This window comes from Agrilus planipennis, unplaced genomic scaffold (assembly GCF_000699045.2).
Source record: "Agrilus planipennis isolate EAB-ADULT unplaced genomic scaffold, Apla_2.0 scaffold75, whole genome shotgun sequence".
NCBI lineage: Eukaryota > Metazoa > Arthropoda > Insecta > Coleoptera > Buprestidae > Agrilus > Agrilus planipennis.
Window position 1 is genome coordinate 140976 of NW_020439028.1, and position 24581 is coordinate 165556.

The following is a 24581-nucleotide window of genomic DNA, read 5'->3' on the forward strand; positions in this document are numbered from 1 at the left end:
GGAAAATGTTAGTAAAAAGAGATAGAATACTCAAGATAGACAAAGACTGGCAATAGGGGTTGAAGACACGAGCTTACAGAAATACGAAGAATTGAAGAAGTTGAACAGTATAGAATTTTAGGTAAGGTAATTAAGGGAAAAGCCAGCTATTAGTACAAGGTGCATGCAGAAACGGTTGCAGTTAGATTTCTAGGTAAAGGTGATTAGGGACAATAGAATAGAAATAGAATGGAAACAAAGGCATGCAAAAGATAAGAAGTCGTACTCTACATTGAAGAAATATTATACATTATGACAGAAATAAAATTAGGAAAAATATATGTACAAAATATTTACACACAAAAAAAACAATAAAAGTTCTTTCGCCACAGTACCCCCCTGCTAGTAACAGAACGTTACGGGAAACCTGCCTGTAGGCGATCTGGGAATCGAACTCGCCTTCCAGCCCTAGTTGTTTGGTTGGTAATGGTCGGCTCGCTGGAGGGCAGCTGTGGTGGCATTTCAACGCTTGCAGGGATGTCTTCGTTTCTTGAAGTGGCCGGTGGTTCTGCAATGACGTAGGCCGGTTTAAGTCGATCTGATACCGTTACGTCACGGCCTTTGACGTTGACGGCAAAGGTTTTGTCCGCACGTTGGACGACAGGATAAGAACCTTCGTAGGGTTGCTGTAGAGATTCCTTCAGGCCACCACGGCGAATAAAAACCTGATTTGTCGTACCAAGGTCTTTAAAGATAAAGATTTTTCTATCACCATGGCGTCGTTCTTGGGTCGGTCGTAACTGCTGTTGTATTGTACGGAGTTCCTTGACGAATTCGGAGGCGTCCTCGTGGGTTTTAAAATCGGCATGTGATCCTAAAAATTCCCCAGGAAGTTGTAACGTCTCTCCGTACAATAGCTCCGCTGTGGTGGCTTGCAAGTCCTCTTTCCAGGCAGAACGAATCCCTAGTAGAACGGTCGGCAGAGTTCGCGTCCAGGAACTGGTCTAGTGACACATTATGGCTGCTTTAAGCTGTCTGTGGAGCCGTTCTACCATGCCGTTGGCTGAGGGATGGTAAGCCGTAGTTCGAAGATGAGTCGTACCTAATAAGCGGTTTAACTGCTTAAAAACGTACGACTCGAATTGTCTGCCCTGGTCGGAGGTGATACGTAATGGAGTCCTAAATCTGGCGATCCAATTACTGTAGAAGGCGCGAGCGACGGTTGCTGCCTCCTGGTCAGGGATAGGGACTGCTTCAGGCCACCTGGAGTAACGGTCAACCATCGTAAGGCAGTACCTGCATCCTTCTGACGACGGCATGATGACAATGTCGATGTGTACATGGTCAAACCTCGCTGATGTTGGCGGAAATGTACCTACGGGAGCAGATACGTGTCGGGAAACCTTCGAGCGTTGACACGGTACACAGGAGCGGGCCCACTGTCGGACATCCTTTTTGACGGACGGCCAAATGTAACGTTTCGTCACAAGTTTGACCGTCGCGTTAATCCCCGGGTGGGAAAGGTCATGGGTGGAGTGGAATGCAGCTCTACGAAAACCTTTTGTGATGAACGGACGGGCGGCGCGCATGGAAACATCACAAAAAACTGATGTGTCGGTGCCTGGTAGTTGTAGGAGCTTCAACTTCAGTGAGGAATCATTGTTGAGGAATTCCTTCAATTCTGGGTCCGTTTTTTGTGCTTCGGCGAGTGCTTTGTAGTCCAATGTAGCGTGCAGCTCTTCTATACGGGACAGGGTATCTGCGACAACATTATCCGCGCCGGAAATGTGTCTGATGTCACTCGAAAATTGGGATATGAAGTCAAGATGCCGGACTTGTCGTGGAGAACATTGGTCGTGCTTTTTCCGGAAGGCATATACGATCGGTTTGTGATCGGTAAAGATGGTGAATGTCCGACCTTCCACCATATACCGGAAGTGTTTCACCGCGAGATAAATTGCTAACAACTCGCGGTCGTAAGCAGCGTAGTTTAGCTCGGCAGGACTTCTTTAGAAAAGAAATCTAAAGGCTGCCAATTGTTGTCCACGAGCTGCTGTAGAACAGCTCCGACGGCGTAGTCCGAGGCATCGGTAAAAATTGCCAAGGTTGCGTTCATCTTCGGGTGGGCAAGCAGCGTAGCTTGCGATAGGGATTCTTTGCAAGCTTCGAATGCCTGAGTAGCTTCTGGGGTCCAAGTTACTGGATGATTTCCTTTAACGTTGCCTTGTAGAAGGTCGTTAAGTGGCGCTTGTATTTCCGCTGCCTTCGGGACGAACCTCCGATAGAAATTTACCATGCCAAGAAATTGGCGAATCTTCTTGACGGTCTGCGGGAGCGGAAAGGATCAAATTGCACCCACTTTTTCGGGCAACGGGTGTGTGCCGGTTCCGGAAACACGGTAGCCAAGAAATTTGACTTCCGATTCACCGAATACGCACTTGGATGGATTAATGATTACTCCTTATTTTTGTAGTCTCCCGAATAAAGTCCGCAGATGGTCCAGATGTTCTTCCAATGACACCGAAGCAACTAGAATGTCGTCTATGTAGGCATAGCAAAATTCTAGGCCTTGCAAAACTTCATCAATAAATCGCTGGAAGGTTTACGCAACATTACGTAGACCGAATCTCATGTGTGTAAATTCGAAGAGGCCAAAGGGGGTCGTTATGGCTGTTTTAGGAACATCCTCTTCTGCAACAGGGATCTGGTTGAACGTACGTACTAAGTCTATAGTTGAGAATATAGTCTTTCCGCTGAGCGTCCGCGAGAAGTCCTGAATGTGCTTGACCGGATATCGATCAGGGCACCTCCAGGCGTTGAGGGCACGATAATCGCCACAAGGTCTCCATTCGTCTCCTGTTTTAGGAACCATGTGAAACGGTGATGCCCAGGGACTCTTGGAAGGATGAGCGATACCCAACTTGACCATAGCCTCGAATTCCTTTTTCGCAGCACGTAACTCGTCGGGAGCGAGTCGTCGTGGTCGTTGCGCTACAGGTGGTCCGGGAGTAATGATAATGTGATGTTTCGTGGAATGGTTCGTAAACTCAGGAGTGCCTCCTGGTCGGGTTGTCCCCGGAAATTGTTGTAGCAGGTCGTGGAATAATGTCTTTATGGACGGTGACTCGCACTCAATTACCTTCCACTGGGAGGTAAGATGGGTGGTTGAGTCCAGGAGACGTTTATTCTTCATGTCCACCAGCAAACCAAAGTGTGATAAAAAGTCGGCGCCGATGATTGGCTTCGAGACGTCAGCCACGACAAATCGCCACGTGAACTGTCGTCGAAGTCCGAGGTCCAGGGTTAATGTGAGTGTCCTATACGTTGCGATGGTGGTACCGTTGGCAGCGGAAAGTTCATAATTCGATTTCTCCCGTGGTTCCGAAAGTTCCGAACGCGGGAACACACAGAGGTCGGCACCAGTGTCGATAAGGAAACGTATCTTCGTAGACCCATTGGTGATAAACAATCGGCGTGATAGTATAGGGCTGCTGTAGTCTGACGCCATCAACGACTGCCCACGTCGTTTCCCGGAGTGTTGGCTTCGAATCTGCATGGTTTGGTACATTTCCTTGCATTAGTGCTGAAGCGAAGATGGTACCAGCAAATATCCCTATTTTCCCTTGGTCGTGAATGCGAACGCGAGCGTGATCTCGGCCGGAAACGCCGAGGCTGGTGTGGCGGTTCACAACTGATTTTCAGGGAAGCCAATTCTTGTAGCGCTGTGGTTAGAGCATTTTCTAAAAATCTAACCTGCTGTTTACTGCTGCATTTGTAGTGGAAGTCTCAGCCACGTTGTTGAATTGTCCATAGGCTTCTATTATGGTATCGGCGATCTCTGCTCTCTTTTCCAGTGGTAGGTCTTTATGTGCAGCTAATAGGGCCTGGATATGTTTGGGAAGGCGTGTTAACCAGAGGGTCTGTAGAACTTCTTCGGGGAAATCACTTCCTGCAAGGTTATGCAAATGACGTAGGAACTGCGTCGGTTTGCGATCGCCAAGTGGTTCATTTTCCAGTAGCCGTCTTGTATTTTGCTCCTGTGATGCACCCATACGTTTAATAAGTTCGCTTTTTAGTAGTTCGTAGGACCGTTCGCTGCGCGGTTTCACAATAATGTCGCGAACTTCGAGGGCGTATTTTTGATCTAAACCACTTAACGCGTACCCGAACTTGGTGTTGTCTTGCACAATTCCCGTGTCAGAGTTGCGATGAAAAAATGGAAACAGTAGTTTACTTAGGTTAATTTAATTGATAAGTACATGTGCTGTTCACAAAATGAGAGCTGAACCAAGACTGAAAACTAAAGACTGCTTAACTATTTCCGTACATGTTATTTCTATTTTAGTCGCTAACTTTCTCGACTAATTCCTTGGGTCAATCGCAACCCCTGTTATACCACAATAAATAAAACACCGGGCTCCACGAACCGCAACTTGTTTATTTATAATACTTGAAACACATAATTTAGGATATAACTAACAAGGTTTAACAGAATAAAGAAGGGTAACCAAAATATAAGGTGTCAATGCACACCTTCTTGACGGGTTCAACCAAACTATACTGGTGTGGTCTGTCTATATCCGGGTCGGGGCGAATCACACCGAATGGATACGACGTCATGGCGGCAAATACAAATAAGGGTCACTATAGTCCCCCCTTGTAGATTTCACCTTACGTCCTCGGGTGAAATATTCTGGAAAATAGACATTAGTTTTAACATGAGGTCTTACACCTGTGGCGAGAACGGGTTCGAATGCGTTCGCTACGGCGAACAGAATGTACCCCGTCATCAAAGCAAGATTCCTCTCTTGGGTCAGGTGAGGGCTCCTCTTCAACGTCGAGACTTGATGGCGTATTGAGACCAGTACTACTCGGTACATCCATAGTAGCAGAATCGGGGTGGGATTCGTCTTCAATAACTGAGACCTTCCGAGGTCTTCCTCGTCGTCGGATGGGGTTAATAGGGTCAGAAGGCACGTTGCCTTCATCTTCCACGAAGGGCGTCAACGCTGACACATGATACTTTCCTAATATCTTCGTAGGATCATCAAGAGACGATATCGTATAGGTACTCGCAGAAACACGATTGGAAATACGGTAAGGACCGTCACGCCGAGGGGCCAATTTTGCGGAAAATCCACGAGCACTGTTACTAAGAACGTGTGTATCCACCAACACTTTGTCTCCTGGGTTAAACGGGTTCATATCACGACGGTGCAAGTTCGCGTATTTCTCGTTGCCACTTTGTCGCGCGTCCGAATTCTCTCGCGCTTTTTCTAATACGTCGGCAATAAGTAACAACTTCGGGGTTACTTCCGCGATAAAGTTCTCGTTTTCGAGCACTGACCGAAGATCACGTCCAACAATCCCGGGCGACCGTAACTCACGACCAAAAGTCAAGTAGGCAGGGCTGTATCCGGTAGCCGCGTGAATCGCACTATTCATGGCGAACCTAATTGAAGGAAGCGCTTCTTTCCATCGGGTATGGTACTTTCCCACAAAGATAGAAAGTTGAGTATTAAGGTCTTTGTGTCTTCTTTCCACGGGATTCGACTCGGGATGGTAAACCGGTATCAAACTTTGTTTTAATCCCAAACAATGGGTGACGCACTGCATAATTTCGCTGACAAATTGCGTACCATTATCGCTTATAACTTTTCTCGGGGTTCCGTAACGTAACACTACTTCGTTCACCAAACAATCGGCACACGCGTTAGCCGTTGCTCGCACCAAGGCAAACAGTTCAAACCATCGGGTCGANCCACACTTATCCACGTTACCACCACGGTGTTTTGGTCATTAAAGCCAAAATTCGTACGACAAATGCAATATTGCCGCCTATTTCATCCAGCGTCTTGTATTATGTCATACATTTCGATTGTTGCATCTTCTACTTTAGTTACGGAATACCGAAAATCGACACTGACCGATGAAATAGAAGTGAGTACATTTTGATTTGCTCTCATTTCGATTCGATGCGTACATTTCTATTGCATTTCATAAAGTTACAGAATCGCATTGATTATCGGTCTTACAAGTCGTCACTTTCACACTGTCCATCTGCACGATCGCTGCAGTATTATTGGAGATTCGGCACAGCATTAGTCTTCCTGACATTTTTGGCAGGACAATCTTAACACCGTTTTCCTATATTAGGCATTTCCACAGGTGCTTTCCCACTTGGCTCTCCTAGGAAAACCCTTATCTCTTTTCGAAGTAGATTTGGCAACTGAGCCTTAAAAAGCTTATGAACAAGAGAAGAAGCTAAATTCCTTATTAATTTATTATTCACTGTTTCTGTTATGTACTACATATGGATTTATTCCAGACATATTTGGTATACCGTAAAGAATTATTAAGGGCCATTTTTTTGAATCACAACTCACATTATAAGTGGAACAAAGTTCGTCAGCAGCATCTACTCCACCTTAACTCACATTTATAAAAAGTGTATATTCAGGTTTTCTCTTGTCACCTGTGAATTCGTCAATCCTGTCATTCTGATGTTAACTCGTCATAAGCATAACTATTTTTTTTTTCTTTGGGAATATGTATTACAGTTGTGACGTCTTTCTAGAAGCCAAAACTCGAAGAATATACGACTTTTGTTCGTGTTTTATGTTTTCCAAAGTTACCTACAGATGTCAATTTGTGTTTTTGAAGTAAGTGGATCACTAACTCAGAACAGGTAAATCAATTATCAAAAGTGATATTTTGGTTTATTTTGGAAATGGGATGGACGAGACGGTTTACAGCATCAAACTGTTTATTGTTTACATAATACGGACCTTCAATCTGTTTGCCTGCATAAATTTCAAGGTTTGAAATACAAAGTGTCTTTGAATCTACTACCGCGAATACCTTCAGTCTATACTTTGTATGCTTGCAAATATGTCTCGCCTAAACTTACGTCGACCTCGAAATGCTACGACAACGCCGTATATCGTAAAGTTTTCTTCTGACATGTATGATGTTTGATCAAATGTTTTCGAAATTTTACTTATGGTAAACTGTATCTTGTAGATGATCAAACCACCTACACAAAAACATTTATAAACACATATTCTTATAGGCTTATTAATATTCTTAACAAAACGTAGTTAAAGGAACAGCAACAAAAACGTGCCATAGCGACTAACAATTAAGACGATACTTATTTCGTCAAAATCCGATCGATGAACGTGTAGGTCCGGGTTGGTAAAACGGCTATATACCCTCAAACGCTATTGAACAAAAGAAGTCCCAAAAAGAAATTCTTATATCTAAGAAATGAATACTGTGAATTAATAAAATAAAACTGCGGCAATTTCTAACAAAAGCTTCAAAAAATTTCCAGATTGGTGCTAAATTGTCTAGCAATTTTCTAGCTTCACGTGTATTCATATAATCAGAGCAAAGATACACAAAAAGGGACGTCAGCCGCCAAATCATTTAAATTTTGACTTCCACAGCGATGTACTCAGGAAATATACAGAAGTCAAGGAAAATCCAAAAATTCCTTTTAACTGTATCGTTTTATATAGGTATACTTTGATGGATCTTGAGACGTCGCTAATTTGGTCTGTACTCTAGCATTTGTTTTTTTTTATTTCATTTATGTTACAATACTTGCATACTTATTAATATCTTCATTTTGTTCCCATGTTTCACTGATTATGATTATGCTATACTCCCTTAATCTATCCCAAAACTCCTTCTCAGTATTTTTAATTGTAGCCACATTCAACGCAATCCTTTTTATCTCCACACGTTTACCATATGCGTAGCTACTCTTCTGCCATGCTCTTACCACGAAATAGCTGTCTTTCATCTGCCTCATCAAATTCATTTAGTCCATTCTTCTCCTGTTTTTATATCCATGTTTCCCTTATATATCGGCCTTCTTGTACCCTATTTTAATATTAGGTTTGAAGTGAGGATTTTGAATCTTCATTTAATGAGAGATTTTCCGTATCTACCGAGCTGTTAACAGTATTAATTTGAAATCTTTTTTCGATTTTTTAGAGAAATGTCAACAGCAACTCGTGGTTGCTTGTAGCTTAGTGGCCAGAGCATTAGTGCGTAAAGCCAAAGGTCCCAGGATCGATTCCTGGCGGAGGTATGACAACAGCAACAAAAATATTTTCCTCATTAATTTGAGGAAATTTGTAGTGGATAAAAAATCGAAAAATGATTTCAAATTAATATTGTATATTAACATTAACCACTATTAGTAACTAACAATATCATGGGATTTCATATATTCTGTTAACAGACTTAGACGAAAGTGGAATAAGCCGTCACTTGATGATTGGAGTGCTAATACCCTACTTTTCGACATTGTTAATTATTCAGAATTTATTTATGTAAATGATAATAGTATAAATAACGTTATTTTGTATATACGTGTCCGTTGATTTTTCAATAAAATAAATGCTAAATAAACTAAAGAAACAGTAAGTACAAGAAACGAGAACGTTTCCGCTGACATTAATGAATTAAAATAATTTGAATTAATTCTCGACAGCTTTAATATTGGCAGTATCTGCTCCGCATTGAAATGAGAAAAGCAAAGAAAATGCCTTTATTTAATATTGAAGGTTTATGAAACAGGCAATTGTATTACTTTCTAGCAAGTAAATCAAAGTTCATCCTAATGTTGTGGCAGTTGAAAGATTTAGAACTAGGATTTGCAAAGTTATCCTAGTTCTGCAGTGTAGCCACGAAGATGCTGTACGTTAGTGGCAGCTAGACACGTCTCATTTATACACAAGCACGTTCATTTCTTAGTTGAGGTGGCTGAGATAAAATAATTCACTAATAGGGAAGCGTCTGTTCGTTAATTCCCCTTAAGCGTTTTGTGCTCTATTAATTCCGCTAATACGTTGCAACGCCGCTCCTGCACAACCCAAAATTGAAATAATTTATAAGGATGTAAAGTTTCGTTATAACTACTACAAATATCTCTTGTTTGAAATGTATGAATGATTGGTTAAAAACCGTAGAAGTATCGTGCAGTAATTCCAGAAGTATGATTTATTCGAAACAGTCCTCTTTAGAACATAAATATATGGTTAACTAGTTTTTTATATTTTTTCTTTCAATTTTCTTTTTTTAAGCATTAATTTTCGTTTAGATACGTTTATTTAGACAGCCTTTAAAGATAATTTCTGATTTTTAGTGTCTTTAGTACAATTATTAATAAAAATAATTAAAAAAAAACACTGTTTAAACAATTAACGAAATTTATGTACCAACAACAAATTTAACAACAATACAAACAGATGGTAAAAATAAAACACAACAGCCAAAACACACAAAGAAATAACAACAACAATAATAATAACAATAGTAATAACAATAACAATAGCAAAGACAATAATAACAATTTATAACAGGAAAAAAGACTTACTAACGAGACGGTTGAATGTAGAGACACAGATGAATTAATTTCTGATAGTGATGTTAGGAGTATTTATAGTAGGAAAATGTTAGTAAAAAGAGATAGAATACTCAAGATAGACAAAGACTGGCAATAGGGGTTGAAGACACGAGCTTACAGAAATACGAAGAATTGAAGAGGTTGAACAATATAGAATTTTAGGTAAGGTAATTAAGGGAAAAGCCAGCTATTAGAATAAGGTGCATGCAGAAACAGTTGCAGTTAGATTTCTAGGTAAAGGTGATTAGGGACAATAGAATAGAAATAGAAAGGAAACAAAGGCATGCAAAAGATAAGAAGTCGTACTCTACATTGCAGAAATAAAATTAGGAAAAATATATGTACAAAATATTTACACAAAAAAAAACACTAAAAGTTTTTTTCGCCACAGTACCCCCCTGCTAGTAACAGAACGTTACGGGAAACCTGCCTGTAGGCGATCTGGGAAACGAACTCGCCTTCCAGCCCTAGTTGTTTGGTTGGTAATGGTCGGCTCGCTGGAGGGCAGCTGTGGTGGCATTTCAACGCTTGCAGGGATGTCTTCGTTTCTTGAAGTGGCTGGTGGTTCTGCAATGACGTAGGCCGGTTTAAGTCGATCGACTGATACCGTTACGTCACGGCCTTTGACGTTGACGACAAAGGTTTTGTCCGCACGTTGGACGACAGCATAAGGACCTTCGTAGGGTTGCTGTAGTGATTCCTTCGGGCCACCGCGGCGAATAAAAACCTGATTTGTCGTACCAAGGTCTTTAAAGATGAAGGTTTTTCTATCCCCATGGCGTCGTTCTTGGGTCGGTCGTAACTGCTGTTGTATTGTACGGAGTTCCTTGACGAATTCGGAGGCGTCCTCGTGGGTTTTAAAATCGGGATGTGATCCTAAAAATTCCCCAGGAAGTCGTAACGTCTCTCCGTACAATAGCTCCGCTGTGGTGGCTTGCAAGTCCTCTTTCCAGGCAGAACGAATCCCTAGTAGAACGGTCGGCAGAGTTCGCGTCCAGGAACTGGTCTGGTGACACATTATGGCTGCTTTAAGCTGTCTGTGGAGCCGTTCTACCATGCCGTTGGCTGAGGGATGGTAAGCCGTAGTTCGAAGATGAGTCGTACCTAATAAGCGGTTTAACTGCTTAAAAACGTACGACTCGAATTGTCTGCCCTGGTCGGAGGTGATACGTAACGGAGTCCCAAATCTGGCGATCCAATTACTGTAGAAGGCGCGAGCGACGGTTGCTGCCTCCTGGTCAGGGATAGGGACTGCTTCAGGCCACCTGGAGTAACGGTCAACCATCGTAAGGCAGTACCTGCATCCTTCTGACGACGGCATGATGACAATGTCGATGTGTACATGGTCAAACCTCCCTGATGTTGGCGGAAATGTACCTACGGCAGCAGATACGTGTCGGGAAACCTTCTAGCGCTGATACGGTACACAGGAGCGGGCCCACTGTCTGACATCCTTTTTGACGGACGGCCAAATGTAACGTTTCGTCACAAGTTTGACCGTCGCGTTAATCCCCGGGTGGAAAGGTCATGGGTGGAGTGGAATGCAGCTCTACGAAAACCTTTTGTGATGAACGGACGGGCGGCGCGCATGGAAACATCACAAAAAACTGATGTGTCGGTGCCTGGTAGTTGTAGGAGCTTCAACTTCAGTGAGGAATCATTGTTGAGGAATTCCTTCAATTCTGGGTCCGTTTTTTGTGCTTCGGCGAGTGCTTTGTAGTCCAATGTAGCGTGCAGCTCTTCTATACGGGACAGGGTATCTGCGACAACATTATCCGCGCCGGAAATGTGTCTGATGTCACTCGAAAATTGGGATATGAAGTCAAGATGCCGGACTTGTCGTGGAGAACATTGGTCGTGCTTTTTCCGGAAGGCATATACGATCGGTTTGTGATCGGTAAAGATGGTGAATGTCCGACCTTCCACCATATACCGGAAGTGTTTCACCGCGAGATAAATTGCTAACAACTCGCGGTCGTAAGCAGCGTAATTTAGCTCGGCAGGACTTAATTTCTTAGAAAAGAAATCTAAAGGCTGCCAATTGTTGTCCACGAGCTGCTGCAGAACGGCTCCGACGGCGTAGTCCGAGGCATCGGTAAAAATTGCCAAGGTTGCGTTCATCTTCGGGTGGGCAAGCAGCGTAGCTTGCGATAGGGATTCTTTGCAAGCTTCGAATGCCTGAGTAGCTTCTGGGGTCCAAGTTACTGGATGATTTCCCTTAACGTTGCCTTGTAGAAGGTCGTTAAGTGGCGCTTGTATTTCCGCTGCCTTCGGGACGAACCTCCGATAGAAATTTACCATGCCAAGAAATTGGCGAAGCTTCTTGACGGTCTGCGGGAGCGGAAAGGATCGAATTGTATCCACTTTTTCGGGCAACGGGTGTGTGCCGGTTCCGGAAACACGGTAGCCAAGAAATTTGACTTCCGGTTCACCGAATACGCACTTGGATGGATTGATGACTACTCCATATTTTTGTAGTCTCCCGAATAGAGTCCGCAGATGGTCCAGATGTTCTTCCAATGACACCGAAGCAACTAGAATGTCGTCTATGTAGGCATAGCAAAATTCTAGGCCTTGCAAAACTTCATCAATAAATCGCTGGAAGGTTTGCGCAGCATTACGTAGACCGAAGCTCATGTGTGTAAATTCGAAGAGGCCAAAGGGTGTCGTTATGGCTGTTTTAGGAACATCCTCTTCTGCAACAGGGATCTGGTTGAACGCACGTACTAAGTCTATAGTTGAGAATATAGTCTTTCCGCTGAGCGTCTGCGAAAAGTCCTGAATGTGCTTGACCGGATATCGATCAGGGCACGTCCTGGCGTTGAGGGCACGATAATCGCCACAAGGTCTCCATTCGCCTCCTGTTTTATGAACCATGTGCAACGGTGATGCCCAGGGACTCTTGGAAGGACGAGCGATACCCAACTTGATCATAGCCTCGAATTCCTTTTTCGCACCACGTAACTTGTCGGGAGCGAGTCGTCGTGGTCGTTGCGCTACAGGTGGTCCGGGAGTGGTGATAATGTGATGTTTCGTGGAATGGTTCGTCAACTGAGGAGTGCCTCCTGGTCGGGTTGTTCCCGGAAATTGTTGTAGCAAGTCGTGGAATAATGACGAACCAGAAACAGTCTTTATGGACGGTGACTCGCACTCAATTACCTTCCCCTGGGAGGTAAGATGGGTGGTTGAGTCCAGGAGACGTTTATTCTTCATGTCCACCAGCAAACTAAAGTGTGACAAAAAGTCGGCGCCGATGATTGGCTTCGAGACGTCAGCCACGACAAATCGCCACGTGAACTGTCGTCGAAGTCCGAGGTCCAGGGTTAATGTGAGTGTCCCATACGTTGCGATGATTGTACCGTTGGCAGCGGAAAGTTCATAATTCGATTTCTCCCGTGGTTCCGGAAGTTCTGAACGCGGGAACACACAGAGGTCGGCACCAGTGTCGATAAGGAAACGTATCTTCGTAGACCCATCGGTGATAAACAATCGGCGTGATAGTATAGGGCTGCTGTCGTCTGACGCCATCAACGACTGCCCACGTCGTTTCCCGGAGTGTTGGCTTCGAATCTGCATGGTTTGGTACATTTCCTTGCATTAGTGCTGAAGCGAAGATGGTACCAGCAAATGTCCCTATTTTCCCTGGGTCGTGAATGCGAACGCGAGCGTGCTCTCGGCCGGAAACGCCGAGGCTGGTGTGGCGGTTCACGGTTGATTTTCAGGGAAGCCAATTCTTGTAGCGCTGTGGTTAGAGCATTTTCTAAAAAATCTAACCTGCTGTTTACTGCTGTATTTGTAGTGGAATTCTCAGCCACGTTGTTGAATTGTCCATAAGTTTCTATTATGGTGTCAGCGATCTCTGCTCTCTTTTCCAGTGGTAGGTCTTTATGTGCAGCCAATAAGGCCTGGATATGTTTGGGAAGGCGTGTTAACCAGAGGGTCTGTAGAACTTCTTCGGGGAAGTCACCTCCTGCAAGGTTACGCAAATGACGTAGGAACTGCGTCGGTTTGCGATCGCCAAGTGGTTCATTTTCCAGTAGCCGTCTTGTATTTTGCTCCTGTGATGCACCCATACGTTTAATAAGTTCGCTTTTTAGTAGTTCGTAGGACCGTTCGCTGCGCGGTTTCACAATAATGTCGCGAACTTCGAGGGCGTATTTTTGATCTAAACCACTTAACGCGTACCCGAACTTGGTGTTGTCCTGCACAATTCCCGCAGCGTCAAAACTGCCTTCCAATATGGAAAACCATAGTTCTGGATCCGACGGGATGAAGACTGGCACTTTTACCGAAACGCGGTCGATCGATCTAGCAGCACTGTTCTCGGTGTTCATAGTTCTGTTTATACTAGTTCAATTTGGCACAAACTTGTTAATTGCACGAATTTCGGGGTCACCACTTTAGTGTCTTTAGTGTAATTATTAATAAAAATAATTAAAGAAAAACACTATTTAAACAATTAACCAAAATTTTATGCCAACAACAAATTAAACAACAAAACAAACAGATGGTAAAAATAAAACACAACAGCCCAAAACACACAAAGAAATAACAACAACAATAATAATAACAATAACAAAGACAACAACAATAGCAATGATAATAACAATTTATAACAGGAAAAGAGACTTACTAACGAGACGGTTGAATGTAGAGACACAGATGAATTAATTTCTGATAGGGATGTTAGGAGTATTTATAGTTGGAAAATGTTAGTAAAAAGAGATAGAATACTCAAGATAGACAAAGACTGGCAATAGGGGTTGAAGACACGAGCTTACAGAAATACGAAGAATTGACGAAGTTGAACAGTATAGAATTTTAGGTAAGGTAATTAAGGGAAAAGCCAGCTATTAGTACAAGGTGCATGGAGAAACGGTTGCAGTTAGATTTCTAGGTAAAGGTGATTAGGGACAATAGAATAGAAACAGAAAGGAAACAAAGGCATGCAAAAAATAAGAAGTCGTACTCTACATTGCAGAAATAAAATTAGGAAAAATATATGTACAAAATATTTACACAAAAAAAATAGTCAGTTAGTTCTAAAATATTGTACTCAGTTACCCCAATTAAACTGATTCCAGTTACAAGCTAGAACGTATACAGAGTATTTCTGAAATAGGTAGCAAGCTTTTGAGGGCGTTAATTAGATGCAATAGGGAATCGCATTGTAAGTAAAGCGGCGTGATTAACAGACAAAAAGATTTGTAAAAAACAAAGAAAAAGTTGCAATCCGAAGCCGGTCCTGGACGTGAATTGGCAACTTACAGAGAAATTGCGGTAAGTAATTGAAATTTTATTACATTTCTAAACCACCATTGAGTATTGCTAAAGTGAGTAACTTTCTTTTATCATTAGAAAAACTTAATTACAACACCAGTAAACACACACACTTACACATTCGTGCGTACACTACAAAGAATATTTCAGAAATAGCAGACAAAGCATGAGTACGAAAATACAAAGGAAATACATGCTATTAATGCTACTAATTACCAGCTGATCGAATACGGCGTTACAATGTCGTATTTCACTGTGTAATCCTGCCATAGTCGAACCAGCCCTTGCCGGTGTTTTCAAATTATTTTTCTCGAAAACGGTGGAATTTCAAAACATCAAACATTTACTTATATGTTTTATAGTGCCCTATCACCTTCTGTAAGTTTATTACTTATTTCAGAAACCCCCTGCATATGATTCTCTGAATTTTGAAGTTATTTAAATTGTTTCTACTTAATTTAGTACTCTGGGAGTCACTAATGTCATTTGTTAGTTTATTTAAATTTTTTGTGAAATTGCATCTGACTGCCTTTTGTAATGTTTTATGTGGTTGAGAGTCCTCTAATAAAGGAATACTTAAAAAAAAAGTGGTTCGGTCGAATAATTATAGGTACTTGTATTCAAAAAATGAAGTTACTTGTTTCATTTCTTTTTCAGAAACTGGGTGTTTGTATAGGAACAATTTAGCTTAACAATAATGAATTTTGTGAATTTGTCGATTATAACTAATATATCAGTATTTGATNAAGAAGGAGACGAATATTGTGTATATTTATTAATAAGACTTTATTGCTACAAAGTCAAACGGCAACTGTCGAATATTTTGCAAAGATTAAACATAAAGAAAATCAAATAACAAGTTACAAGTAGCTATAAGTCACGGTCACACGGTACCTCCGTGAGCCGATCAGTAATAAAAGAATGATAAGCAAACTTAACTAAACAATATTAGCTATTACAGGAAACATTAATCAGTCACCAATGCAGTTAACTCAGGCTCCAAATGTAACATAATCTGTTTCTTTTTTTTTTTTTTTTAATTATAATAATAATAATCGAGTAAATATTAATAGTAATTTTAATATTGTTAAAAGAAATCAGAAATGAAAACACGCAGGTTCTACAGTTTAGGATAACCAACTTAGATTTACATTACACATTGTTTACAACAAAATAAATACCGCTTCCTGTACCGGTTTTGTATGGAAATTATTTAAGTGAATATTATCTGCCTATTCTCGAAATTTAAAAAAAAATTGTAACAAAATTAAACTTGTTAGTGTAGGAGCGATTTTTATTATTATTATGAATGATGATATTTTTCACCTATTATGTATATATATACCAATAGCCACACAGCTATTTCCTCCTACCAGCTTTACACAGCAACCAGTGGGTTCTCCTCGAGAGTTACATCTGGCGAAGTGGCATGCGGCAATGAATGTAAAACAACATGTAAGGAAATATCATTTTTTATTTGTACTTTGTGTGTATCTCGAACTTGATTGGAAAATTAGATTCTCCCAAACTTTTGAGAATTAAAACAGCATTTGTTCACACGAGCTACTGAAGTAGTGTAGCAGCAGTAGGTTGGTCAACGTGACAAAATATATACCATAAATACAGAAGATATAGCAAAATCATCCGGCAATCTAGGATTACAGTAGCGACAAATACGTCAATAAAATAATTAAATAAAATAAGTGGGAAGCAATAATTGCAAAGTACGTTTCGAAATATGAAGAGAAAACTAAACGATCGGTGAGAATTATGATTTATTATAATTGTTGTTTCATTAGGCAATTTACAACAAGCAAAGTAGTGAGTTTATATTCCCTTTTCGGGTAATGTCTGCACTTCTTAAATGAATATTACTGTGAATTATTATCTTGACGCAGTGACAGCCACCTGTGGTCGTTAAAATGCCCGCACGATAAATACACGATCGCGATCGGTTCGTCACAGTGGCGCAACTACCACCCGTGTGAAAAGGTTCTATCACCACATACATCCAACTTTTTAGCACCGATAATATTTAAATCAATAACAAATGCAAATATTTCGGGTTCGACAAATTGTAAATATTTGGTACTCTACCACAGAGCCAGGCANCCTACGGCATCTTACTCTCTCACCAGAGTAACCAACCGCCCTTAAGGCGCTTTACACATCCTTACACGCCGACTGCCACTTCACCACTGACTTTAACTTAAAAGCCCTCTTATAACTGCCCTCTTTGGTCTCATTCTACATATATGTCATTAGTATTTGGTTAGCCCAAATAGTAAATAAATGCCGAATAAATAACTTTCTTACATTAGACACTAAAACCTACATGAATTAGTATAAAATGTATAAATTAACATACGTTCAAATAAATATTTTCAATGTTAGTACCGCAAAATGGGTGGAAATTTTTCTTATGCGTTCAGAATACAGGCAAGTATTTAAAATTAAATTTTAAAGGTGATCGTAAGAAAAATTTTTTTTTGGGAACGTCCTTAAGTTAAAACATTCTGTAAAGGTAACTGAACAAAATAATTCTAATTTCGATTCCGAAATAAAAACTAATAAAAACCTTTAAAACTCTTTTCGGGTTCGTCAGCGGAGGGAACCCAATGCGATTAGGAAAACAAGGACCCTTAGAATTTATGCGAAAGGCAAAAAGTGATGGATTAGTTAATAATTTGCCAGTAGAAACGTTTTTTGTTTGTTTGTTTACAAACTGTAGGCTACTTATAGATATAGCAGCTAGTATTAATATTTTAAAACAATGATAATTTGTAGAGATGTGCCGACTATGACTTTGGCCGACTAGCCGATTAGTTGGTTCTAAAGAGGCCGATTAGTCCGTCAGGCCGATCACGGTTTCGGGGATATTCGGCAATTTCCATGATGCTTTGTTTACAGCTTATTTAAACGCAAGTTTTACTTACTTCGCATTGTTCCTTGATTTTTGCTTTTGCGCGGGTCACAATAGTATTTTTGTGTAAAGAAATAATACTTTTCTTGTTCATTAAAGTGAAAAAAAATTTAATCATGTCAGAAAGACAGTCTCGCTTATTGACTTTTTTTTACCAATTGGACAATGATTCTTGTAAAGTCAAGTGTAAGCAGTGCCAAATGATAATTCTCGTGGTGGTCAGGGAAAACTAGCAAATACTACAAGTAGTCGCCAACTACGAAAGTGGCCGAATAATCGGCTTTGCCGACTATTCGGAACATCACTAATAATTTTTCTAAGATAAGAAAAAATAGGAGTACATTATTAACAAAATAAATGGTCACCCTTTTTCTACTTAAGGATCAATAAAAGCTGACAGTAATTTTCCTGTTAAATTTAATACTTCGATAAACCTAATTTAGAGGTATATGGTATTTTAGTTTCACAATTCTTTTCAAGTAATAATGTACAAAGTAGCGATTGCAACAAATACTTAGTTTCTTAATATATTACAAATACTTAATTTCCATGTCTACACAAAAGTAAAACTCAATATCAAATAATGATGAAGTTTGTTCCATATTAAAATAAAACCAAAATGTGAACAAATCATTAAGATTCCAATAAAAGCAGAGATAAATAAAGAATACTTGTTTCCAAAATTAAACTTAGATAACATTGTTACAATACCAGATAACATAGTTAGTGCATCAGAGCAACAGGAAATAACGACATCGGCTATCAATAAGATAACTGAACAAATATTTACAATTGAAAATCTCGAACACATACCACTCGAAATAAATATGATAAGTAGCATAAATAGTTTAGAAACTTATAATAAGATAGATAAACAGGAACGTCATGATAAATTACTTAAACGAATTAGAATTAGACTTCTAAATAATGATTCGTTATTAAAACTTGTAATATAGACTAATGATATATTTAATGTAGAGGTGGATCCTTTTACATATCGATATTATAGAACACAAAATTATAACCGATGAAATCCCCGTTGTTTCTAAAACGTATAGGTATCCCCACGTATTCAAAGAAGAAGTCGAAAAACAAATCAGCAAACTGTTAAAAGGCGGTGTGATTCGTCCTAGTTTTTCTTCGTTCAATTCGTCTTTGTGAGTAGTATCTAAGAAGAAGGACGCGTCGCTAAAAGATAAATAATGAATAGTCATAGGTAATAGGGAACTAAATAAAGGAAACTATATCTGATAATTATCCCCGACTATTAGTTGAAAAAGTATTAGATTTTTTAGGACTCGCAGTGTACTTTACAACATTAGACCTTACATCAGGTAACTGAATCGGTTTGTTATTTATGGGAGCTGTTTCGTTTATATTTGATTAACTGTAGCGAGAACGGTGAAACATTGGCTAGCTCAGAGCCGGGCAAACTCGGATCTTTTGCATCCCAAATGATCCTCAAGGTTAACCAAGTAGCTCCTCATTGATCCTGCGAGTGCGAGTGAGATGGTTTTTTTTTTTTCTTATCCCTTCCATTTCGTAGATGAGTCCCCTCTTCCATAGCCAAACCCAATAGTTTTGCAAAGACAAATAATCGGGCACTGTACGGCAAACAGGGATTCCGCAAAAAACGGAAACATCTTGGGGTAGTAGAGTCGGTAGATCCTGAGTCCACCTAACTAGAAGTTCTTTGAACAAGGTCCACACAAAAATTTAAGAATATATTAAAACAAAACATAAAACGTCAGAATGCAGGACAGATTACAACATATTTCTAAAAAATAACAATAACCCTCAACACAAGGTATAAGTACACAGTAATTGTCGTTTTTTTTATTATCAATGAAACGCACTTAACTGACAAAACAATTTTATTTTCTCATTAACAACAAGAATATGCGTCAAATGTACATTGTTGTTTGTTCTGGATTCTATTAAAGGTCGCAATATTAGCGTTATTTTAGTTTTAAGCTAAAACAACACCTAAAAACGACATTTAGGTGGCTTGTGAAAACTGTAATATTTATATTGTTATATAAAGACGCTAACCAGTGCACAAATGAATTATTCAAGACTCCAGTCCCGAGTCTCCCAACTTAATGCCAATCGAATTCGCACTACTTCCCTTTCGGTGGTCACAGATCTCCGAATACCTCCCACAGATCTTCATGGTAGTGGCCACCGGCTCGATGTGCGAAACCAGTGCCTGCTTGCGCTGGTGGCGCTTGTGTATTTTCTTAATTTTTTTCTTGTTCATTTCTTTTAAAAGACTGTACTCTGGATCTGCTGTTTGTGAGTATGCCACCTGGTAGTGTTTTCTAACACTAAACGCACCAGTTCCCCCTTTCCCTTATTGTGGTATATGGACTCTTGGCAATCACTGACTGTAATAGTGACTAATGTACGTGAAGCATCATGTGATCTAATTCAAGTCGAATCTATATAGATTACAGTTATGGAAGACGTCTCACCTGTGTTATTAAGGTTATGACAGTTTATTTTCAGTAATAATAAATGTATGTGTACCGAAGAGTATTTAATTAACATTTTAAAAAAGAAGATATCATACGAAGCCTAACAACTCATATTGTAGTATCCATAAACCACAAATTTAAAAACAAAACAAGAGGGTATCAAATCGAACATATTGCTCCCTCTAACGTCAAATAGGCAAAACTGATGGTAGGTTCAAATTCAAACGTAATTGTACGCAGCCGCGACATTACAGTTCTCTTGTGCTGATTTCGGTTTTTTGCGATGAGTGCAAGAGATAAAAATTGGGAAAACGGCGTGATAGAAAAAAAATTATTACTTTGGACTACAGTGTTTTGAAGTGATTGTGGGATAGTCCAATTGGAACTGCAAGTGGTACTTCCAAAGTCTTAGAAGCAATCCATGACAAATGGCATTTCGGCGGGGAAGGTACGCGAGCGACAAAAAAATGGAAAAAATGTGGTAGATTGATTGCCCGACATGCGCCATTTGATAGAATCGTAGTCGACGTGGCAGGGCTATTCCTAATGACAGACTTCGATAGCCGGTACATCTTGGTCGTCATGGATTTAATATGTGAACTGAAACATATGTGATACTGAACCACATCGTTACCAAAAACTTTATCAATGATTGGACTAGCCGACAAGGAATGCCATTGGATACCAGGGCAGAAGCTTCGCGTCAGTTTTATTCTGGAAGGCCGACTGAACTTATGGGTGCTACTAAACAAATTTGAAGTGGTAAGTATTCTGTCGAAACGGCCAGACGCGGATCGTGATTTCGATCTTTTTGGATCTCATGAGCGCGTCGCACATTAGTATCCTGTCGTCCCGTGGTAGAAGGAAGGCTTCTAGATATTTACCGTAATAATTTTTGAGTCCCCAAAAAATGTCAAACATTTGATGTATTTCGTTTGCTGTTGCAACGGTACATCCTTATAATTCTAGAAGTTCGGTAAATTGTTTGCAGTCGTTGCAAATAATAAGGACGCACCACTTATTCCTTTAAAATGTGCTACACGGCCACATTAGAGAAGTCAACGATTCTTGCTATTTCGCGTGTATAATTTTGGGGGTTATCTTCTACAGCGGCGATACGGTTCAAATCCGTAAAAATATATCATGTCACACCATTATTGCAAAAACTGTTCAACAATGACATAAATAACCTACTCCAAAGACTGATGTTGTATTGTATTTACTATAATCAGTTTATTGAACTGCACTATAGCACGTTTGTTGAGTTGGCTGGCAGCATAAACATGTTGAATTACATTTAGTCCAATCTTACAAATAACGATTTGCTTACTTTTAACTCTATTGTACCTCAGCTCGGAAGATTATGGAAATTCCATCAAGGAACAGCGCACTATCTCTCCAGCGTATTTACTTATATGTTTCAAACGTCACGGACCGAATTGGCAGAATCCTAAAGAGACTATAGAGATTTAAAAACATCCAGAAAACTTCAACGAGAAGGAGGATACCCTCAAACTCAACCAGATCTGGAATCCGATCTAGCGGAACACTCGAACGTGATCCACTGCCATACCACGATTGACTGATCTGGAACAAGTCCTGCTACCCGGTATAAAAACAATTTGCGCAGGAAAAATCACCACTTTGCTTTTTAGCGCTAGTGTCCACCCATCAGTTCAGAGGTGGACCATCTACATCGACGGTTTCCTTCTACAATACGGCAGGTCTTTGTGACATGATACTAATTTATGGGTAATGTGAGTACAGTGTTAATTTAACGGTCGAATCATACTGTGATACAGAAATCAAAAGAAACCAGCAGTACATTTGGTAGACGTATCGAAGCTTGTCCTTTAGCACGGGATTCGAATTTCAAATAATTTTTAAAGTGTTCGTACGTATGTGTGTGTGTTTACCGCTGTTTATTATTTTTCTTTTATTTTTATTTAACCATAGTGTTGTCTTTCTTTATTTTTATTTAAAGTTCGCGCCCGTTTTGCAATTCGATGCGAAAAAAATGACAATCAGATGTATTCTGTTGCCTCCTCTCATCGGTATTAAGACTTAACTGAGTCTGAGTTTTGCGTCGTTTTCTGCGCATGTACTTATTTAAGTCATATTTATGGCATTAAAGAGTATATTTCTTTTATGTGCATATGAGTGTGCGCGCGCGTGTAGTGTGTGTGTGTGTGTGTGTGGTGGGAGTGATTGCGTGCGTGTGTGGTGTATGTTTTATATTTTGCTAACTACTATTCGTATAATAATAATTAATGGACGTTTACATTTATTATCTTCTCAAACAAATCGGTTATTTTTATTAATAATTATTGCTAGTTATTGTTTGTTTATTCACAAGTATTAATTTACAATGAAACAGAATGACAACAGGTATGTGACCGAATCTTTATTAGTATCATTGTTCACCAGATGGACCCTGAAGCTCTACGTCATCGGCTACTGGAACACCAAATATTGGAAGTCCATCGTCACCCCAAGTGAACTTCTGAGCTCGTGCTGATCTGACCATGGTGCAAAGACCTGAATTCGGACTATCATTTGCATGGTAAACAATCCAGTCCTCTGTCCCATCAGGTGACTTGAAGAACCCATTGTGCCCAGGACCATACACGTGATTTTCTTCGTTAGTCTGGAAAACAGGAGTGGGGTTTTTCTTCCAATGTGTGATGTTAAGTGGGTCTGAGCCCACAAACTCCAATAGACCAAGTTTATACTCAGATGTGTTACATGAACTAGCTGAGTAGACCACAAAAGTTCTGTTGTCATGGTAGAGTGGTTCGGGTCCTTCATTAATATTTTCCCATACTCTCTCCCAGTCGTATGTCGGAGAGGATATAATAGCCTTCCTACCAGGAGCGAGCGTGAAAGGATTGCTCAATTCCCGTATGTATAATTGCTGGGTCGAACCAATCAAATAGTATTTATCTCCGATTTTGATCAACGTGGGATCTAATTCCATTGGGTCACCCTCATCAACCAAAGTGGCCTAAATAAGATAAAAAACATGATTAATGGTAGTAGGAGCAACTATATGGTGAACTGAAATAGACCATTTGCTTAACACATTTTATGTAAACTGAGTATGTTCCCAATGGATGACACTCATTTGATCATATAAATATCCTTGCGCAGTTCCTAAGAAGGGAAACTACCTTCTACCGCTGACGGGCAAAATCTTCAGTACGACTCAAAATACTCTTTAAAAGCCATTTGAAAGGTTAGTTACTTAAGACGAATTTCATAAAGTATTTTTTAGAAATTGTTCTTACCAAACCTTTTGTCATCAGTTAAATTTTTAATTCGTCAATTCGGTAATAATTGTAAGGAGTATAATTACTACTAAAAACAATAGCTTAAAACTAACACATTGATGAGTTACTTAAGATAAAGTCAAGGTATTGCTTAGCTGTTCATTAACTGCTAAGAGTTATACAATGCCGACAATGTTTTATCCTCTGTAGACTAATTTTACGTTTCTTATATACAGTTATTAATACAAAAAAGGAATAGAAAATACTTCAGTGTTACATTGGAAAGGGCAGAAATTGTCATTCTAAAATGATCCAATAATATCGACAAATTTTCGATCAGACAAATTAAAGTAGTGAAACTTTCCAACTGTATCTCCTTTATATTAAGTAATTTAGATGGAAATAGGAGTCATTACTATTTTAACATCATAAAAATGAAAAATTCGGTCTTCTTTAAGAAGTGGGCGTCCCTATTTATAAAATGCAAGTTGTATCCAATTCCAAGACCATTATCATTCTTAGGCTCGTATGATTTCTTTCCGCAAATACATAAATCATGATTAATCTTATAGTTGATTAATATTCCCAGTCAAACAACTCTGATTTGATCAGCCGTGAGTGGTAGACTGGTTTACAATAATATTTGATAGCTCATTTAAATACGATCATAATGAGTAGAGCACCTACTACTGTTTCAAGATTGTTCACAGGTTTTCTGTGCACAGTTTGTGAGGGAGCAATATGTATGAAGCAGTCGATACGTTACAATTGTAATGATTGATATTATACCTTAAATTGATATGGTCCCATCGGGTCATCTCCAACACTTTCTGCCACCTTATTCCTATGACACCCGTAGTTCTGGGTGTTTGGATCACATGCCGCGTAGTAGAGGTACCATCTGTTGTCTACCTGATGAATTTCTGGTGCCCATGCTGTGTGACCATCGAACGTGTATACTACCTTGTTCTCAACATTCTTCAGTTCGGCCAAAGTACTTGCCTTCCGTATGGTAATAGTATTATCCCAAGTAGTAGCAAGAAAGTAGTAAAAGCCTTTATAGTAGACCATCCATGGATCGGGCGCCTGCGGAACTATCGGATTCGTGAACTCAATGGCACTGGCTGCCGCCACAAGCAAGCTTAGTAGAATCCACTTGCACATCATGTTCAGTTTTTAATTTTAAGTGCCACTACCACACCTTTTATATCGTATTCGAACAAACTTTGCTA

General features: G+C 39.9%; 3 protein-coding genes and 1 long non-coding RNA gene across 4 annotated transcripts; 1 reads left to right on the forward strand and 3 right to left on the reverse strand.

Moving 5' to 3' along the window:
• Window positions 1-9815: 9815 nt before the first annotated feature.
• Window positions 9816-10721, reverse strand: LOC112904996. The gene has a single exon (XM_025976446.1). The coding sequence runs from the start codon at window positions 10719-10721 to the stop codon at window positions 9816-9818; it is 906 nt and encodes a 301-aa protein (XP_025832231.1).
• Window positions 10722-12927: 2206 nt separating this feature from the next.
• Window positions 12928-13734, reverse strand: LOC112904997. The gene has a single exon (XM_025976447.1). The coding sequence runs from the start codon at window positions 13732-13734 to the stop codon at window positions 12928-12930; it is 807 nt and encodes a 268-aa protein (XP_025832232.1).
• A 5415-nt stretch (window positions 13735-19149) lies between these two features.
• Window positions 19150-22289, forward strand: LOC108740374. Its single transcript, XR_001938324.2, has 3 exons — window positions 19150-20659; window positions 20769-20842; window positions 21433-22289. It is a non-coding gene; the product is annotated as an uncharacterized LOC108740374 (long non-coding RNA).
• A 115-nt stretch (window positions 22290-22404) lies between these two features.
• LOC108740373 (extracellular exo-alpha-(1->5)-L-arabinofuranosidase-like) lies at window positions 22405-24537 on the reverse strand. The gene is made up of 2 exons (XM_018474670.2): window positions 24139-24537; window positions 22405-23084 (listed from the first exon to the last, which is right to left on the reverse strand). The coding sequence occupies exons 1-2, from the start codon at window positions 24514-24516 to the stop codon at window positions 22494-22496; spliced, it is 969 nt and encodes a 322-aa protein (XP_018330172.1). The 5' UTR covers window positions 24517-24537; the 3' UTR covers window positions 22405-22493.
• Window positions 24538-24581: the final 44 nt, after the last annotated feature.